We start from the raw sequence: 20,347 nt of genomic DNA, 5'->3' as shown, positions 1-20,347 counted from the left end.
ATGAGGTTAACCATTTCCAACCAAATCCTATCACTGTTACATGCCAGCTAACTAATGTCACTTTGTTCCTTGGGGCTTATTTCCAAATGCAGGAAAACATTTACAGGCAGCAGTACTGCAGGATCACTTTCCTTCCTGACAGAAACACTTGGGCATCCTTTTTAATGAATAGCTTCCTCTGTGCATTTACATAATAGTCTCTGTCTGCTGTGAAGTGAAAGGTCTGCTTTAAATATTTTAGCTAGGATCTGATTACTCTTGCACCCCATGTCTCATTTAGACTAAAATAACCAGAAGTAAATGGATAATCTTATAAAAAATGCTGGAATACTTCATTAATTCTGTCCTTTTGATTAATGACTATTTCGTGTTAAGCAAGTTTAAAAAAAAATCCCAAGGAGCTTAATTCTCAGCTAGAAAAGTGAGTCGCATATTTCAGGTGGATTTGCATTGTTCATTACTGCTGGTTGTAGTACATCTCATTTCTTGTACTAATGTGGTCCTTTTTGCAACTTCCGTATTGCCTGGCACAGAACAATCAGGAGGAATCTGCTGAGGGAATTTATGTGTCAAAAATTTTGGAAAATGGACCTGCAGACAAAGCAGAAGGCCTGCAAATTCATGACAAGATTATTGAGGTAAGAAAAAAACAAAACTGGTGGATTAGTCTGTTATATTATCAGATTAATCACAGATTTGATGTTTTTCACACTAAGTATGCTGTAAGTTTGTTCTTTTGCCATGTCTAAATGTGATTCGTATACACTGAACTGCTCACACGTTTGCCAGATGTGAAGACTCATGGGTTTTCCTAACAACTAATACATGTGTTGGTCTCAGGATTAAACCGATATAAGTGAGGCAGAGGTATAGACACTGAAATAGCAAGCAGGAGAGGCAATTTGCATTTATTTTAGGTAACTTGAGAAAAAAGGCTAAACGACTCTGTGTAAATTCACAGTTTTAGTGAAATTGGTTTTGCTTTTTTTTTTTTGGGGGGGGGGGTTACTGTTGTGACTATGCGACTCTTTACAGAAGCTGCACTGAGGAGCAGTGTTGTGAAACTTCTTGAGCAATTAGAGAAAGTTCTTCCTGCTATATGATCATAAGTAGATCATCTGTGGTTCTCACAAAGACCAATATAGCCGTTTCCCAGCATGTAATATGCCGGCATGGAAATTTGAAAGTCTATTCTTGTGCTGTACACAGTTTTTCACATAAAAGAAAAATAATTATCATTAAAAAAAAAAAATCAGTCTGAAGAAAAGGCTTCTGACTAGCCTACATCTGTAACCATAATTAGCCTTGTAAAAGGCGTTAAAAGAGCAGTTTGAAGTAGTGACCAAAATAGATTCCTTCTAGTGCTGTCAAACCGGCATTTCACATCTCAACTCTAATACAACTCTCTTAATGACAGCATGTAACAGTAGCTGCTAGGTTTGTTTAAGATACACCACTTTAGCCTTGGGTTTAGAGGAGGCTTAGAAGTGTTGTGTGAACTTGCCAGTTGGACGGGGTTCCAAACAAAGGTACGTGAAACAAGTGGATTGGAGACAAATGCAGAGTGCTGCTGCTGGCATCTGGCATTATTTCATTGTTAAGGCCTAGAAACAGCAGCCAAGATTGTTTGAATGCTGGCTTTGCTTTTAATTTTGGGAGCCTGAAGCAGTTTGTGAAACCAAATTATTCCATTTTCTTGGAAAAAGAAGCTCATGCTCTTCACTGGCAGATATATGCATCTCTAGTAGAAACCAAATTGGCTGAGCATTACTGAACTTGCAATCTAATTCCTATCTCCCTGAGATAGACAAAAAGCTTAGCATCCATTTTTTGGTAACAACAGCCCTATGCTGAAAAAAATGTTTCTTCTGACACTACCGTTTCACTTAACCACACTGTAAGTTCCAGAAACTGACCTAAAACAGAGTTTTATGCATTTCCTCATCATTTCCTGCCTTCGTGTATTATTTCTTTATAGTTTCTTGCTTTTTAAAACAAAGTTGAATGGTTTTGGAGGAAGAAAAAATAAATTTACTATTTATTGTTTACCAGCATTTATTAAACTTAATGTCATTTCTCAAAATGTCACTACATGCTTAATTTTTATTTGTTTGATATTTGGTTGCATAAAATCATGTTGATATTTAGATTGCTACTGAGAGCATATAGATTTTATTTCCATGTGAAACTGCAGACCCAATGTAACATTTGTATTCATACAGCACTGAACTGGTCATAATTTTCACCATATTAATATACAGCATCTTTGTATATACTTTTTTTTGTATTTAGGCAAGCATTTAAAAGTGTTCAGGGTTAGGTCAAACATTTTAATAAATGTTTTATTGCTTCAAAATTTACTAAACTAAACTAAAAAATATATATATATATTTAAAAAAAAATGAAGGGGAAGGGCAACATTAAGACTTTCTAAATGAAATGCAAACAAATAACTATTCTTTCATGCTAGATCTAGGCCAGTGTAAGCGGCTGGAGTCAAAAGGTTGCATTTTACCTGGTCCATACATAGCTGCTGATGCCTTCTTGCACCAGAATGCCCTGTCAGCCCTGCTGTGGTTTGTTGGGAAGAATCAATATGAATGCTTCTGTTGTGAGGAAATAAGTCGGACAGATGGTGTAACTGTTTCAAAAATGTTGGCAGACACACATAATATGAGTTTTGGTGAGACAAAACGTGTGTCAGCTTGGGTTTGAAAAGTTGATAGGAAGTGGGACTTATCATTGCTTTCGCTTCACTCATTTGGTGATCTGATCTAATGGGTGATATTTAGTGAGACTATTTCTTGGTAATCAAGAGCAGAAGGAACCGACATTGTTGGAAGAGCCTTTGATAGCTGCAGTCAGCAGTGTGATGCCCTGGGTGTTTCTGGTAATGCGTAACTAATGGGATAATGGTCAGAACTATCCCATTAGACTGGGAGAAAATCTGTTCTCAAGGCATGTTGCTAAATAAAGAAGGTAATTTGTTTCAGTGCTTTATCAGATGTTGAACAAATGTTAACTGCACATGGTTGACAAGAGTGAGTTGTGCGCATTTAAGATGACCATCTTGTGGGTAACCTAGTGCAGCAAATGACTCTGGCAGCTGGACTTCTGAGCAAAGTCTGACAGATACAAGCATTGTGATCTTTTACTTCATATACATCATTACCTACTCCGTCAGCTTTGCCAAATAATTGTTATGATATGCCAAATAATTGTTATTTGAAGGGGTGCCAAGGACAGAAATCAGATTTCTTCCTTAAGGTATTTGTTGAAAGTGTAAAAATGCATGACCTGAGTTCATGGAGGTTTTTGAGGTCATTGTGCCCAGAATATCAGCAGTAGAGTCTCTTTGATGCATTCATCTGAAAAATGTTGGTGCTTGCATGGACTTTACTTTCAGGTGAGCATATTTTGTGCTTGAGGACCTGAACGCTGGACCAGATGCCTGTGGGATGGCAGGTTGGTGGTGGGTGAGGGTGACAGAGGTGAAGGGCGACATCCCTAGGTAGCCTGTGTTAAGGGGCTGCAGCTTTTCACAGGGTGCTGTCACAGGACCCTCACTGATCATTTTCACTGTTCTGCTGAGGAACCGAGGATTTCAGTCCTCAGCACAGCTTTTTTCTCTTTACTCAAGGCTAGCTCTTCTGTGAGAAGAGACTTGTTTACACTGTGTAAAGTTGGCCTGGGACAGTGACATGCACCAGCAGCACTTGGGAGATGTTTTCTTTCAGGAACCTCCTTACACATAAAAAACGATAATTACTTGTTCATTGAGGACAAACTTTACTCACTAATTACTTTCATATAGCAGGTTCCCCCAGATGTTAGGGTATTCTGCTGCTTTCAAAAGTTTTTATCCAAAAACTAGTTCCCTAAATTAATAAGGTGCATCATGTGTTCCAGGACTAAATCCTGATCACACGCTATAAAAAGAATCTCATAAAACACGATGCAGCATTGATATCTGTGACTCCCAACATGAAAGCCTCAATTATGAGCAGTGGTATAATGCCAGCAGACCTCTGTCTTTTAGACCCCTTTGTCTTCTTCCATTCCACCCTGCCAAGAGGAGGGGAGAAGCAGCAAGCCATGCACGAGACTGTCTATTAGTCTCTGCTGGTTCAAAGAGTTCTGGTTGCTGCTGGGAGAAAATAAAAAAGCACCCTTCTCTCTCTTGGAATTTTAGGATGGATCACAGTTATACAGCTGTGCATCATTTCATCTCCCCCTCACTTTATGCAAATCTTTCCTACTGAGTAAGTTCACTGCTCATCTTTGCTAATGCTAGTAGCCACCTCAAGGCAATGCAAAGCAGTTATGATCCTTGGCAAAGTTGCTGATACACAGAAGTGTTTTACCTGATGTTTTTATTATATATATTTATAGATCTGAGCAGTAAAACTGGAACTGACTCTTTCTGAATGGAGGAAAATTTTACTCTCTCACTTTGCTTCACATAAGTTCAGTTTCACATAAGAACAGTGCCACTTGGCCGGAGCTCCAAGTACATTGATGTCCTGTGGGTAGTCACTAGTTAATGCCTTTGGAAGAGCATCAGAAAAGTGCAGGCACTGAGTGATGATTTCCCTGGGGAGCTTACAGTCATGTGAAAGCTTCTGTTCAGAACTAGTTCTTTACACTTGGTATTGCCTTTTTTTTTTTTTTTTTTTTTTTTTTTTTTTAGCTATATATATAATATTACATCTTATAGAAACTGATATGTAGTCTCTGGTTTTGAGCCCAGCTTTAGAAAAAAACAGCGACTGATTTTCTGAAATCCTCTTTCATTGTACAAGTCACCGTGTCTTGCAAAATACCATAGTGTTACTAAAGAGAGGCATGCTGATATTTTATCTTTTCACATCAGTGTTGCACAAAAAATACATGACCAGGACAGAATTTGCAACCCAGATGGAATTCCTGAATTTGTAAACAAACAAACAACAGTATTTCATGAATTTGAGGGAAAAAAGCCACTCTTAATTCACACTGTGTAGGAGACAAAGCCCCATAGTCATGGCTGAACTTTCTGTTGTAAGTTTGCCAAATAACAAAACAGCAGTGAAAAACCTGTGTGCATGTAAGAGGGGCTTAGGCTGAAGACCAAACTATTTATACAAGGAGCTATAAGCACATCATCATCTGGAACACTTGAGATTTCTTTTTTTGTTCTGTTCCTTGCACTGTAAGGCAAAGGCTTCTGTTATTGTACTCTCCAATGAAATGAGAACATTGGCCCTTTTGCATTTTAGTCAGTTGATTCTTATTAATTCCTTGACTGAGAAACAGGCATGATGGAAAAGAGGGGGGAAAAAAAAGAAACATTTTTAGTCTGTGATTTTTAAGTCTTTTTGAAAAGTGAAATGGATGCATATGTATTATGACTATATTTTGTTTATGCAGCCTGAGCTCCATAAGTGTATAATAAATTAGGCTTCATCTCTTATTCCATGTTTGCCTTTGTTCTTTAACTTTTTTGGAGAGTACACACACAATGGCTTTCAAGCGCATGTCAGCAAAGCCAGTTTCAATAAAGACGAAGTCTTGAGGCTTATCCTGGCAGAAGCAGCTTACATCTGCAAAGCGCCTACACAGAAACTTTTTAACTATTGCCAGACTGCTGACTGTGCTGTGTGTCAGCCGTGTGATGTTTTATCTTCTGCATGTTTCTGTCATTACACTCACTATGTTGCTCAAGCAAAATCTTTGATACTAGCCATGTTTATTTAGCTAGGAATCTCCACTCTCAGATTATGTCTGTAGAAGTAGTGAGCTTAGAAACTGTCTTGCTGGGATCAGAGCTCGTAGATTGGGGATGGCATTGAACCAAAGATGCACATAATGTGACCAGGAAGATCTGGGTGGTAGCTGAGGAGCATTTCACATAGATGATTTCAGCATATCTAAATATGCCAACGTGGCCTTAGGTATGTCAAATTCTCTTAAATCCTTAACAAATTAATGATGTCTGGCACCTACCTTCATTAGATGCCTACTAATTAGTCTGAAAGATCCCTGGCATAATAAATCAGTGTATCAAGGCATAAAAACGCCTGTAGCTTCTTCTCACCTCTCCCTCACCTGTTGAAATAGAGGTTTTTGGACACCTGAATTAATTCAGCTGTGAGTACTTCTCCAAGAAATGGGAGATCTGGGTCATGGGCTCTGCCCTGCTTGAAAAGGACTGAACTTCCATACCCAGGTCATTACCCTCATTAACAGGGCAGAGGCTATCCTGTGCAAGGCCAGCCCCTGCCCAGCCCTTCAAACTGAGCTAGGTGCTGACAGGCATTTGTGAGCTAGGGTTATCCAGTGATAATCTAGTAAGAAATGGCTGCTTGTTCCAGAGAGCTGTATCTGGAATACTGGCTCTGCCCTTCTCTAGGGGAGTGCTGGTAAATGAGAGTTTGCCTCTGTCTTGTGTGATGCCAGGTTTGTGGCTTAAGTGGCATTTTCTTGAATGATACAAGCATTTCTGATCTCACAGTATCTTCTTTTTGAGAAGAGAAGGTAGCAAATGATGTTAACCAGGCTGTTCTTCAGTTATGACACTCCTAGTCGTGGACGATTTGGGTTGCATGACTGAATGAATACCAGACTTTGGGTCTTTGATGCAGCCAGTCTCTTTTCAGTTGTGCCCAGTGACAAGACGAGAGGCAATGGGTGCAAACTGAAGGACAGAAAGTTTCAACTGAATATGAGAGGGCACTTTACTACAAGGGTGACAGAGCACTGCAACAGGTTTCCTAGAGAGACTGTGGAGTCTCCTTCTCTGGAAATATTCAAAATCCTCCTGAATGTGATCCCATTCAACGTGTCATAGGTAACCCTGCTTGACAGGGGGCTGGATTGGATGATCTTCAGAAGTTCTGTCCAGCCTCAACCATTCTGTGATTCTGTTTTGTGTTCAGATATTCATGTTCTCATACATGTTCTCATACTGCTTTTATCTAAAAAAGAAGAAGTGAAAGTGCCAAACATGGTTGGAATGTGACAACTAGACAAACTCTTCAGAAAGTTATTGGCAGAATTGGTGTATCCAATGTGCCGTATCATCGTTTTCAGGAAGTCTCTTCAGCCAATGGTTTGTGAGTCTTAGCTACTTTGAGATGCAGGTAGCTGGTGTGCTGCACCTTTGTATGTGCTTAGATACTTCCCTGCAAGGGGCTCCCAGTAAACAAAGAAAAGGAGATACCGGGGTGGCTGGAACATGACAAGGGGCAGAACGACATGGAATATTTTTGCAATGTGACTTGGTATGAAAGGGGACAAGAGCAAACTAAGGGGAAGCTGTGAACATCATTATTTACTTTTTTTTTGGGTATGGGGAGCACTACTTCTGCCATGTTGGGCCTTGGTCTAGGTGGCTTAAACATGATAGAAAGGCTTTGGGAGTTTGCATGCACATGAGCTTGCCTAACTCGCTGTCTTGGGCTGATTGTGGTGGGTCTCTGCAGCAGCTGGATGACCACATGAGCAGAAGAAGAATAATGAAGAAGAGTACACATGGAAGAAGAAGAACAGGAAAAAGTGAGCATTACAATTACAGAGGACAAAGCAGCAAACTTACGTTTCCACAAGAGTACTTTTGAGTGCCTGCCCATAAATAGGCAGTGGGCAAGAAGTGAAGGGGATATGGAAAAAGTGGTTAACCAACTTGTGGAGTAAGACCACGTATACATGTATGTGCACCCACAGTCTGACAGGGAAATAAGGTGGAACAGTGCTAGAGCAAAAATGCCAACTGTACTGTGTCTGCAGAGTGAGGCAGAAGCCAAACTGGCAAGTCAGCTGTGCTATTTAGGTAGGAAGGATTCTGTTTAACCTGTGGAAGAGCTGACTAATATAACACCATCTATGGGATCTTGCTGCCATGCACAATAGATCCGTAGGCATTGTGTGAAAGCCTGTTCACACCCATCTTCTTCATAAAGTGTCTAATCCCACCCTGAGGGATGATGTGTCAGAAACTTGGCAAGTTGAAACTCAGCATTTTCCTAGATGTCCTGTTTGAGCTTGTCTTTCCTGCACGTCATCTCTCTCTTCCTTCCCATGATTTTTTTTTTTTTTTTTTTTTTTAAGTTTTAAGGTAAATCTTCCAAAACAATTGATATTTAACATACTACCTCACTCAGCAGCAGCAGCAATGTAGTTTTATAGTCAGCTGGGGTAGTAGGTTTAGAGTAAATTCTTGTGTATATGAGGTATTAGAGGTGTTCATGACCACTTTCAGGAATGCATTAAACAACACAACTAAAATCTGTCATGTGCTGTTGCTTTCATCCTCTTCCCAGGAAGAGAAGAGAATGTGCAGAGGAGTTTTTTGTTTAGAATTTTTTCAAATGATTGCATATACACACATGTTGGTGTCTATTTATGTTAGGGAAGACAAGGTCATAAAAATGTATCTTTACATTTGTTCCTGAAGGTGCAAGGTTTTCTGATGAAGTCTAGTCGTTTTTTGTCTTTGCTCTGGGCATGATCTTGGACAAGTCCTGAAGAAAGTACTTTCCCTTCCATTGGCAAGTTGTATCTCTGTAACAGGCAGTCAATTGGGCTTCAGGTGTGATTGTGGATTGTTGCATTGGTCTTGGACCTTTAGCATGTCTTGTAGATATAGTGGATTTGACTCTTGATGTGGAGCTGAAATATCATAGCCTGATGAACTCCATCTAGAAGGCTTCAGAGGGTGATGGGCATTTTCTGGTAACTTTTATTAAATGTGTTAATTGTGTGAAGAAGACAAAAAGTCAGAAGTTTCAGAGCACTTCAGGATGGATCAGAGGGGGCTAGCCCTTTGACACTTGTATGTTGAGTACTAGTTGGAACAATTGATGGTAAGCCAAGCTATGAAAAGCTCTAAAGTTTGAGATCATGCTGAGTTTCTTGCTTAGAACTGAAGGAAGTGTAAGGAAGCCGTGCCTCCCACAGCACATTCTGCTGGCACCCCAGAAGCTCTTGATATTTTTCAGAAAGTGAAAAGAGCTTTCTTTAGCCTTTCATAAAGGTTGTTCTTTATTGTGGTTGAGACAACAGTTAGAGGAGATGACAGCTTACATATGTCATATGAATGCAGTGTTTTATCCTCTTAAGTCACTGAATTGATAGTTGAAATCCAAAGGCTATATGCTCCAAGAGCTTTGATCTCATCTGCCCTTTTTCTTAATCAGCTAATTATATTTGTAGGGAGTTGCTAATCACTGTTCTCTGTAATTGGAGGCTGAGTGAGAAAAGCCATTAGTATTTGCTAGTGCAGAAATGTTCAAAATGAAGTCATTATTCATGGCTTCACTTAAAATTAATAACCTAATTTTTAAGGAGCTGTGAAATGGGAGCATGCTCCTCCTTAGAACTTGTGAAAAGGAGTAGTTGGAGGCGTGTACAGCATTGTGCTTTCCAAATGCTTTGAAAATTGGAGTGACAATGTAAAGAAGGCTCTTGTTTGGAAGCTGCTTCTCTCCAAAATGCAAAATTATGTCGCATTTAAGACAGTAATGGAAAAACTAATTTTCGAGTTGGCAAGAGCAGATGTGGTCTCTTCACCATCAAAGACAATGCTAAGTAAAATCAAATATATTAAGTACATTTGTTACTAATACACAGACATTTTACTAAATGTTTGTCTTGTCTGGGATTGCAAATCTAATGTAGTTTTATGACTTTACATGTAGACCCAACTTGATTGAATCACTGCTTCAGGAAAGGAGTGTAGAATGACTCAACACTGCTTCTTTGTTCCAAATAATTTTGGAAGGCATTTTCTTTATAAAATGTTGTTGACAAAATAAGTCATGGCTGCTGTGTTTATTTACATAGCAAGTCTACATATTATTTACAGAACGATATGATTTACATAATGTCTTCTTTAAGTAATGTTTTTTGTTTTTTTTTCCCAATCTTGTTACTTGAAAAGACAAATGGTAGGATGAAGGCGGAAATTGTGGAAAATTTAAAAACGAATATCAGGATGTCAAAAGTTAAGAACAAGAGTATGAAAACCTAATTTGAAAATTGCTGTATTCTGCACCTATCAAATAGTTCAGCTTCTCTAAAATATGAATTTCTGTCTACATGTGGTTATCTAATGTAGGAGAAAATCCAAAATAGGTTGATGCAAAACGTGAGTTTTTCCCTTGATCTATCACTTTCTAACTATTTGGAGCATCCACAATTTGAGGGATGTGGTAGCTCAGAGCTCTCCCATCTGTTTCTGAGTAGAGTCTTTCAATCTTGCATTAGTTTCTTTAAGCGTGCTGATCAAGTGGGTTAGTATCTGAAGTCCTTCCAGCAGCTTGCAGGAAGAAGGCATGCTATTTTAAACGGAAGGGATTTGCTGTCTTGCATGAATTAAAACATCTGGATCCCTACATTTCTCTGTTACAGTTAGATTATGTTGGGCTAGTCTTTGGCACATGGCAAGTATGGAGCCATATGGTCTTCGTGCTGTCAGCAAGCCTTTTCAGCACATACCTTAGCTTACCCCCCAGCCTTCTCTGAATGGTAGCTGCTACTGCAGCTGGAAAGATAAATGTTCCAAGAGCTTTCAGGCTGTTGTGCCATTCTTCTTGGAATGGATTAGTTACATTTTTGAGTGGTATAATGTACAAGTCTAGAGCAGAAAGCTGGCTCCTTCATTTCCCATGCAGTGGTCAGAGCCCTAATCCAAATTGGACACCTAGTGTTACTGCCAGATGTGTAGCAGCCCTTTCTGATTTACACTTCTTGTCCGTTGCATCTTGTTTTCTTGTCTCTGTGAAATCTCTGAGTGCTTGGCACAACTTTTAAATATGCTCTAGATGTGTACTTAAATGGAAAGCCAACTGTTTTGGGAATTGTCTTAACTGGAATTTACTTTCTGGTGACCAACAGAAGGATGTTAAAATCACACTAACTTGCTAGTGGATTCTTTTTTTTTTTGAGTGTTAAGCAGGAACCTTTCCTTATGAGAGTATGTATGATTTATTCTAAAAATACAAGAAATACAAGGATTTTTCCTATCTACTTCTATTATCAAGTATTTCAGAATACTTAAGGAGTTATGTTTTTTAATGTTTAATATTTTTAATGATTTTTCTCTGTTTCTTGATTTCATAGAAGAGTAGGAAGAGTATGAGAGACTCAGAACATCTCTATTTTGGGGTCATAAAAAACATTTTAAAAACATTTTTTTTTTTTAATTTTTTTTTTTAATGTTGTAGAAGAAATAACTCATTATTGCTGGAGTTTCTCATTAAATGAATTTTGACCATTATTTTCAGCCTTCTTTTCTGAGTGACAAGTACTGTATCATTTTATTAAAGTGCGGGTTTTTGTTATTGCTGTATTTTTTTTCCCTTCTCACTGCTATGAAGTAACGGAAATCTAAAGAAGTAGTATTCACCACTTCATCTACAGGTTTTATCTTTTAATTATCACAGATCATGGACAATATTAGAAAGATTAAAGAAAACATTGACATTTCAAAACAAATCAGAAAATGAAGTATTCAGAAAATGCTGTTGATAACTTAGCAGAGCAATTTAAGAGCAAAGTTTAAATGTGATTGCCTACTCACTCCTGTCTTATGCCAGCTGGAGTCCTGGTGTACGTTCGTGGCATCAGAAGAGTGGCAATAATAAACACTTTAGGGAGTTTCAGTACAAAATGAAGAACTGTATACATTAAAGTGACTCTTTTCTATTTATGATTGTAGTGGTTTTTTGTTTGTTTGTATTTTTTTCCCATCTGCATTTGTCTTTCACCTTTATGTTATGCTTGTTGTGATTTTTTAATTTTTTTTAAGTTCTGTAGTTCAAGCATCTACCTCAGTGCATGCTTAGAAGAGCATGTTTTATAGGAAACAGTTTATACTAGCCATTGAAGTTATTAATGCAAAAACCATCGAGTTATTGTTAGAATGGTTAATGTGAATGCTTTGCTTTGAGTTTTGAGATCTGGTTGACTTTAGTGATAGGTTTCCTTCTTACATGAAAGATTTGGGAAAAACTTGTTGGGCTTAGTCCAGATGACCTCACATCTACCTGGAGCCCTTGTGCCACTATTTCCTACTGGCTGGCTTTGTGGTGGACTTGTAATCCTTCCTAATGAGCTTGTTGAAATGAAAGCTTTTAGGCTTTCTTTCAATTGTGATTTGCAGTTACCTTTACAGCATAAGAATTGGGGGTGGGAAGGAATCAGATTGTCGATGTTAGTATTTTCAATTAGATAAATGCTGATGAAACATAAACCATTAGGTTAATGGGAAATTTGTGTGTTTTAATGTAGATCTTTTATTGGAAGAAAAAAAATAGTTCAATCCCTTTTCCAGAGGTGTTTGTTTTTCACAAACAAAAATTTTAGATGTGTAGGCTTCAGATGGCTATCCTAGTCACTTTATCAATGGGGCAGAGACACGGGCAGAGGACAATTTGAGTTATTTTTAGCTGCTGTGCACAGAATGTTTTCCTTTCCTCTTCACTTACATACTTTAGAAAAAAATTCTCCTTCTGCTTTCTTGCCAGAGTTGCTACTCTGTGTGCAAGCTCCAGCACCTTGCTTCTCTGTCACCTCAAGGTACCTGTTGCCTGGCTGTGCTACATCAAGCTATTATGTATCTGCTCTGAAAGGAGAAACCTAAATTCCATATCCAGCTGCTAAGCTGTTCCTTTGTTTCAGCCACTTAACCTCTAACAGCTCATTTTATCTCTAATGGAGTGGATAGTGAAAATGTGTGCTAGACTCTCACAAAATAGTGGGCTCTAAATATAAATTATATGTACTATCATTGATTTTTTTTTCCTGATTTTAAGTGAGCTGAGTATTCCCCAAGTTCATGTATTATACATTTTTATCAGTAAGTGTCTGGCTAAGGCAAACATTGTGCTCAGTGTTCTTTTGAGACAGTGTCTTCACAATATTTCGCTGCTGCTACAGAGGTTTCTGGTCAGAACTAACCCAATGCTGCATAATGATGAATTCATGTTATTAAGTAGGAGAACAATAAAAAGTGATGTAAACATGCCTGTGCCAAGCCAGTTGCCTGATATTTACTTTTTTTTTTTTTTTTTTTTTTAATACTGATCATGCGTTTAGCAGCATACAGAGCCCAGAAAAAAAGAAATGCCAATCTGCTGTTGGAGAATCTAGAGCCCAAGGGAGCATTTAAGATGGGATTCATCTTGCCTAATGCTAAATCTCTATCTCTAAAAGCTTTCTCATTCTGTAAATATTAAAGATGAATTAGGCACATATTTTTAGCAAAGGTGATTAGTTCAGTCTGAGGTACTTTACATATAGACAGGTGAGTTAGGATGAGGTTCATCTGACTCTTCAAAGAAGAAAGTGGTAGTAGCACATCTTCAGCACTTCAGCAGTTTCCTATGAATCAACTTTTTCCATTTTTTAGTTTGGATCATTGGGATAAAAGGCCACTTTATGCAGAGTTCTTCACTGTAATGCCAGAACAAAGCTTATTGAATCTTGTGTTACACAAGAATTAATAGAATTTAAGAAGAAAGAAGGTAATATGTCTCATTCACCTTCTTACATTACATTTCACATAGGTCCAATATTCTGTTCTTCTGGAATTATGTACTCCACTAATTCAAGCGGGAGCTGGAATGTACAAGAAATTGGCTTCCATATTCATAATATGGAAAATACCAGCTTAAGTAAAAAAAAAAAAAAAAAAAAAAGTACAAAACTGCTTGGAATCTCACAATCATGCTGTGATACTCCTATCTGATATGGCCTCTCCAATTCTATAGTCTTACTGACTCTCTAGAAGTTGTATTTTTCATCCAAAGAACAAAACAAAATACGCATACAACAATAAACCTTATTCCATGTTCCAGGTACTTTGAATGTTGTTACTTTATCTGTTTATCTGCCAGAAATTATCATGAGAAAAGATTCAACTTTAAATGCCCCAGTAAGGCCTGGCTATATAGAAACTAGTTTTGAAATCATTTAACATATGGTTTCATGTCATGTCCAGTCTCATTAATCTCTGTATCTTTTGGCTTGGAGTAAAGTAAACTCAAGTGTTAAAATGCAATCTGTATCCCCAAAGACAGTGGTCAGTGTACCACTGGTTTAGTGGAAGAAATAATGCAAACAGCTGTGTCAGCTGAGAGACTTGCCTAGATCTCAATTTCTTTTTAGAGTTCAGTGAACCATGATTTTGGCAGTTTCTGGAAGAATATGAGTAGCTGTTCTTGGAACCTGAATGATGAGTTTTAGCAAGTGAAGATACAGATGTGTGTTTGAGATGGTGTAGCCATCCATCCATCCAAGCAATGGAGCACTGTTCCAGTTTTCTTCATTCTTCAGAGATGTGGAGTTTGTTCAGAGAAACAGATCATACAAAGATTGAGAAGCTGGGGAAGCTCTTCTGGCTGTAACAGCATGAATTATCTCATTGCTCAAAGAAATAATTTTTAATCTGCACTTTTGTTGCTTATGGGTGTAGAGATTTGTATGGGGAACATAAGGGAAGGCAGGCAGTATCTTTTATCAAACAAAGATGGTTGTGAAAGATGGGCAAGATGTGCTCTCAATAAATCTGGCATAAGGGGGTTGGAAATAAAAACTTGTGAGCTGGGTGTTTGTTTGGTTTTTGATTGTTTATCTGTTAATTTACCAGATCTGGTTCAAAATAAAGAGATGGAGGGATTCTTTTCTGTGAAATGTTCTTTTCCCCTGGACATCATCTTGGCCATCTTTATTGATATATGTATGAGTTCATTCTGATTCTTCCTTGTTGGGTGTTTCCACTCACAAGGACATTTGTGCATTAGATGAGCATATCAGGTTTTAGGATGCACACATGTGAGATGCATTCATTCGAAGGATGCCTCTGTGGGAGGCATTAAAAGCTGCAGTTGGAAGGATATGTTGGCTGTAGAAATACCTTGAAGGCTTTTACTTTTGAATCTGAGGTGTTTTTAAGTCTCCATTTGGTATTTATTGGTCTACGGCAGGCTTACGTCTGGTTCTGAGTCTGGTGAAGTTTGGGAGATGGGGTGCTGTTTAAATGCTAGCAGGGGGATTTTTTTTTCTAAGATATATATAAAATAGGTGGTTAGCTCTTAGAAAGCTATTGTTCTTTTGCCTACATCAAGTGTAGAAAAGTGCTTCTAGAAAAAAAAAAAAAAAACACAACTTATTCCTATCAAATTATTCTCTTGCCTGTACTTATAAAATTTAAAAAATTGAAAGGTTCTGTATGCCTGCTGTGTAGGACTGTAGTGTATCCATTTCTCTTGCCACTAATAATGAACTAGTGCTGAGAGGCTACAATGGAGATAGGAAGCATCGTTGCAGCAGATGTACAAATACCAGTTTAAAGCATAATCCTTACTTCGTGAACTAACAATCTAAATAAATGAGTCAGAATAAAGGAAAGTGACAAACATCTGATATTCAGAATGGTGGTTTTCAAATGCTATTTGAAATCCTGAATTTCTTACAAAACTTTCCACCAATAAGTATTTTATTATTTTATTTCATACAGTGAAAATAATAATACACTAGCACGTCAGGCACAAAGGAATAGTGTAAAAAGAACATCTGAAGTTCTATCTATTCAACAGACTTTTCCAGTCTTTTTTTTTTTTTTTTTTTTTTTTTTTCTCCCAGGGTTTTTTGAATTATGCACTCTGGATATTACTTAACTTTCCCTTGCAGCAGTTTTCCAACTTTGGATATTATGTGACCATAAAACTGTGCTTTTGGGATGAGATTTTAAGTTTTTCTTATAATTTGTGAGCTGTGTCTTCCTGTGTTCAGAAAGCAGTTAGCATAGTTTGAGAAACTATTGCTTTACATTTGAGGATTTGGAAGTGATTAAGCAATAAAAGCTGCTGTAAGAAACAAACTAGTCTCTTTTCTCATGGTCTAAAACTGTGATCACTTAGAGGGAATTTTTTCAAATGCAGATTGTTTCTATGACTACTACAACACATCTTTCAATCTCCAGCTAAGGCACTGTAAATTATCCTTGCATTAAGGTCATTCATCAAGGTGAAGAAAGTGAAGGATGACTGTTTTTTTCCTCCCTTGCTCTGAACTGCATGACACAGGATATTGTTAAGGCATGGTAGGAAAAATGCAAAAGCAGGCTTCTGTTTGCCTGCAGAAGTGCTTCAAGCAGTTGTGAGCTCTTTAAACTAATGTGTAGGATTCTGGTAAATCAAAATTTGAGATCTTATTGCTCAAAAATAAGTGTGGTGATTGATTTTGCATGTTGTTTTTGGTTTTTTTTTGGTGGTGGTGGTTGGCTGTTGGTGGTGGTGTTTCTTTTTTTTCAGATATCCAAGGGACTGATGTTGAAAAGGGTAGTCATTGTCCATACAAATAGTGAACACGTTTTTTTTTCATGCATATGACTCAACTCATGTAGAAGAGCAATAAACGGTAGGAATCAATGGTATTAGATTAGGGACACAACTGCAACATTAGATCCATATCAAGGTTCTGAGGCCGTCCACTGCTTTTGCTTTGGGTGCACTGGGGCAGATAAGACTTGGTGTGGCAGAGTGAATACAGCCATGTTGCTGCGGCGATTGTATGAGCTCCCAGAAGCTCTTCTAGGAGGGAATGGTGTTTTCTTTCTGTCCTGGTTCCATGTGCTCCCTTCTTCTGATGCTTGTCCTGTCAAGGAAACAGTAGTACCTGTGCTGTGACTGCCACATATCAGTATGTGCTGGGATGTGTGAAGAGGCAAAGTGCAGTGGAGGTTTATGTCCATGATGAATCAAGAATAACCCTGGTCTTCAGAAGCCATTGACTGACCAGACAAACTTGATATTAAATAAGAATACTGTGCTTGTCAGAATACAGGTGGTTCATGGATCTGTGTGCATGTGTTCTGTGATTGTAAAGGGCTTCTTTGAAGAAGCTGCTCTTAATTAGGCTTAGTAACATTATAGACATCCCTTAAACGTATGCTTGAATGATCTAAACTGAAGCTGTTCTCAATAATGGCTTGTTGAAAGGAAAGGGTAATCCCTGAAGACCTGTCCCAGACTGCTTAGCTGGGAACTGCACACAAAAAGCCCAATTGATTTCAGTGCTGTGCACAGCCCACGTACAGAGGGTGCATGCAGTTTCCTAAGGCTACAGGTCAGTACTGATCTATGGAAAATTTTGCTAGAGTATCTCTGTAAGTTTTGGTGTTTGGGACTCAGACAGCAAAGCAAACAACAGTAATGTCAGTAGCAAGTACGTATCTTGAAGTAAATCATACACATTTTTAACTTTATTTAAAGAATTCATGTATATTCCTTTAATGATATCTGAATATATGGTAAATAGCTGCTTGTATTGCTTTCCAAAATCGCTTCTGAACTGATCAAGTTCAGTCAGGTGTAAATGTTCACATGTAGTTCTAAAGTTTATGAGGAAAAAGCTTCTGAGTCAGATTTGCATAATAGGTCAGTTAAAAAAAAAAAAAAAAGTTGGTGCATTATCTCAAGTAATATTATTCAGTTAAACACAAATGTTCAATACTAATTGAATTCCTTGAGCAAAAGCAAAGAATGGGCTTGTATTGTGTACTTGTGTACTGATTCAGCCATCACTAACTGCATAGTCACAGCTGGGAGACATATTTTACAACAATTGAAAATACAAGAAAGAAAACAAAAAAAATAAATGCCTACTGGTTTCAACTGTATCCAAGAAATTGAGTTTACAGTGAGTTTTTCCAGGTTTACTCATCTTTTCAAACAGTTAGGTTTCAAAGGTATATTGGCCCCTCAACAGGTGTATAATCATTGCTCTGCACACTGATAGCAGCATTTGTAAATGAGATGAAAATCACATAGTTCATCTGCATCTGTACTGTGCCAAATATAGCTCAAGATTATCATTGTGTTTGGTGGGGTTGGGTGTGGTAACAGCTCTTATTCTGTCCTTAGAATTGCATTTTTCAGAGGCTATGCTTGCCTCTTCTTTGAAGGAGCAGGACTGGGGGTAAGTTCTGGACAGAGGAAACACTCCACTAGCCTCAGCAGTTAATGGGAAGTTGGTGGAAGGACTTATTGCCTGGAAGAGGATGGGAGGTGAGGTGGGAGCAGGCTAATCTTAAGGAGCTGAAATAGCAGGTATGGAGTCTTTACTATGTGGGGCCTGCAAAAGAAGAGAAATGATGTGGGTTAACAAGACTCAAGCGGTAAATGAGTAGAAAAACTGGGGTAGAAGAACTTGGGGCACTGGAGTTTCTTCTGACAACAATTTTGTAAATTTTTTGCGTTAAGTATTTTTGAATTTCAATTTCAAATATGTTTTGATTTTTTCTATACTAGTGAATTTTTGTTTTTTCCAGCCATAAGTTAGTTAATACCTGAGCTAAAGGCATGTCTACTAGTATTTTAAAGTTGTAGATTTTTGTTGAATAAACATATTATGCTTTTGTAAATGTAAGTACTTTTAGCCAATAGAACTATAGGCTACCACTCTGTAGGGTCACATTTGGCTCTCTTCATGACAAGCAGGCTACATATTTTTGTCCCTCTTCACATACTCACAATTTGCAGGAGAAAACAAAACTTGGGCTTTCCTGTCTCTCCAACAAGGAAGGTATTGCTGAGCAGATAAGACTTTTGGAAGATCTTTCAACTACTGCAATATAAAAGGAAGTCAAAAAAGTGTGCGTGCATGGTTGTTTTTGTTTTGTTTTGTTTTTCTTTCTTTCTTCCTTGCCCGTCTGTATTTAAACTCAGGACAGCTAAGCAAGAACACTTTTGCTAATTCAGTATCAAGGGTGCCAGTGATCTCACACATGAGAAAAATCCACAAGTTGTTTCATGCAAGTGACTCAAAGAATTGTAAAAGTTCTGAAACGCGATATATGGCACAGGGAGTAGTTTCTATGGAATGTAACTTTTAAACGAATGTGTCAGGAACTCAGTTCATTGATTACAGTTGTACTGAGAAGGCACAACCAACTGGATTCACTTGGGTTCTACAGCTCTTCTCAAAATCTGGGTATCTTGGAACAATGGTTGGCAAAACAAATATAAACTAGTGAAGTCAGTGAGCACTGAATTTAGTAAGCTAAATTTCTGGATAGAAACATTTTCCTTCGTACCTCACACTTTTATCTGAAATCTTACTCCAGGAAATACTTACTTGATTTTTGAGGATACAGAAAACATTTTCATTATTTCCTTGTAAGATCATGCTGCAAAAATTTTGAGATCTTGATGTTCTTTTTACACATCTGCAATCACTCGTGTTTTTTTTTCATACAGTTCTCAGATCACTGCCTACTAATGACAGTTAGTTGAACTAAAGAAATAGTGACACTTTAATTGTATCTGCTTTCATCTCCTGGAAGTTAACTGTTCTCCACCACCCTGCTCATGCATCTTGCATCTCTTCTCATGTTCTTGATGCAGGAGCCTTCTGCTCTGCACAGCTGCGTGGGGTCATCTGAAAGCAATCAGTCTTTTCTTTTGATGTTGGGAGTTTTTTTATTTTATTTTATTTTCTACTGTTTGATAATGCTGTTCAAGGAGATACTAAACATTAAAGGAAGAGTAAAGACAGAAGAACAACATCTTGTGTGAAGACTGGAGAAGGTAGCAGGGACTGTGCTGGGCCTGCAGTGGAGTGAGGAATGCCTGTGGACTGGAACAGTTGGGCATTCTGCACTTCTGTTATCTGCAGCTTTTATGCAGTGAATTAATGAGTTTAATTCTTGTCATCTGCTTATCTTCTGTTAGCTTAATTGCTTGGCAAGGGCTTTTGTTTTACTCCATATTAACTGCTGTCGGGGGTTTGCATTGCAAACATTACATTTATTAATGTTTTACATTATTAATTTGTTTTGTCCCCAGTCTCATAAGCTAAGTTGAAGCATAAGAAGCAAAAAGGGCTTTATAACACTGCCAGGTTGAGTTATCTTAGTTACTGATAACATTTGAGTATTACTCTTAGCATAAAGGCAAATTGGAAGAAAACATCATAGCCTGTTTCCTGTAAACTAATTTACAGATTATTCCTCTGAAGAAAACCTGACTGAAAGGGTTACGTGCGCTCACAGTTGGAGCTGATAAGTGGTGGTTTTGCCATTTTATATACTTTGTGACATAAAAGTCCAGATGATCCACAAAAATAAGTCTAAAGTATTTATTAGCATTGCAGATGTCTGTATCTTCAAAATGACAATTTATAAGATCCCGCTAATTAGAAGCATAATTTAAAATCTATGAAAATGACCAGCATAGTATGGTTTGAACTGTTTTCTTCTTCTTACTGTAAATTTGCATGCAAAACAATTAAGATACAATCATGGCCAAGGGCATTTACAAGTGCCTTCAGGTCATAATGTCCCTTGGGTATGAATGAGTTGATA

At 37.9% G+C, this 20,347-nt stretch overlaps 1 protein-coding gene across 2 annotated transcripts in view; it reads left to right on the top strand.

The window, feature by feature from the left end:
- PDZRN4 (PDZ domain containing ring finger 4) overlaps positions 1-20,347 on the top strand; it is a gene marked incomplete at its 5' end in the record, with an annotated part of 245,855 nt that overhangs the window by 6,035 nt on the left and 219,473 nt on the right. For both annotated transcript variants that reach the window (XM_084519274.1, XM_084519275.1), the window contains one exon: positions 534-638. In XM_084519274.1, the coding sequence (XP_084375400.1) occupies positions 534-638 (105 nt within the window). The remainder of the gene's footprint in view (positions 1-533; positions 639-20,347) is intronic.

Source organism: Aythya ferina (assembly GCF_964211825.1).
Source record: "Aythya ferina genome assembly, chromosome: 1".
In the NCBI taxonomy this organism is placed as follows: Eukaryota; Metazoa; Chordata; class Aves; order Anseriformes; family Anatidae; genus Aythya; species Aythya ferina.
The sequence above is the reverse complement of the archived record's forward strand: the minus strand, read 5'-3'. Positions and strand labels throughout refer to the sequence as shown.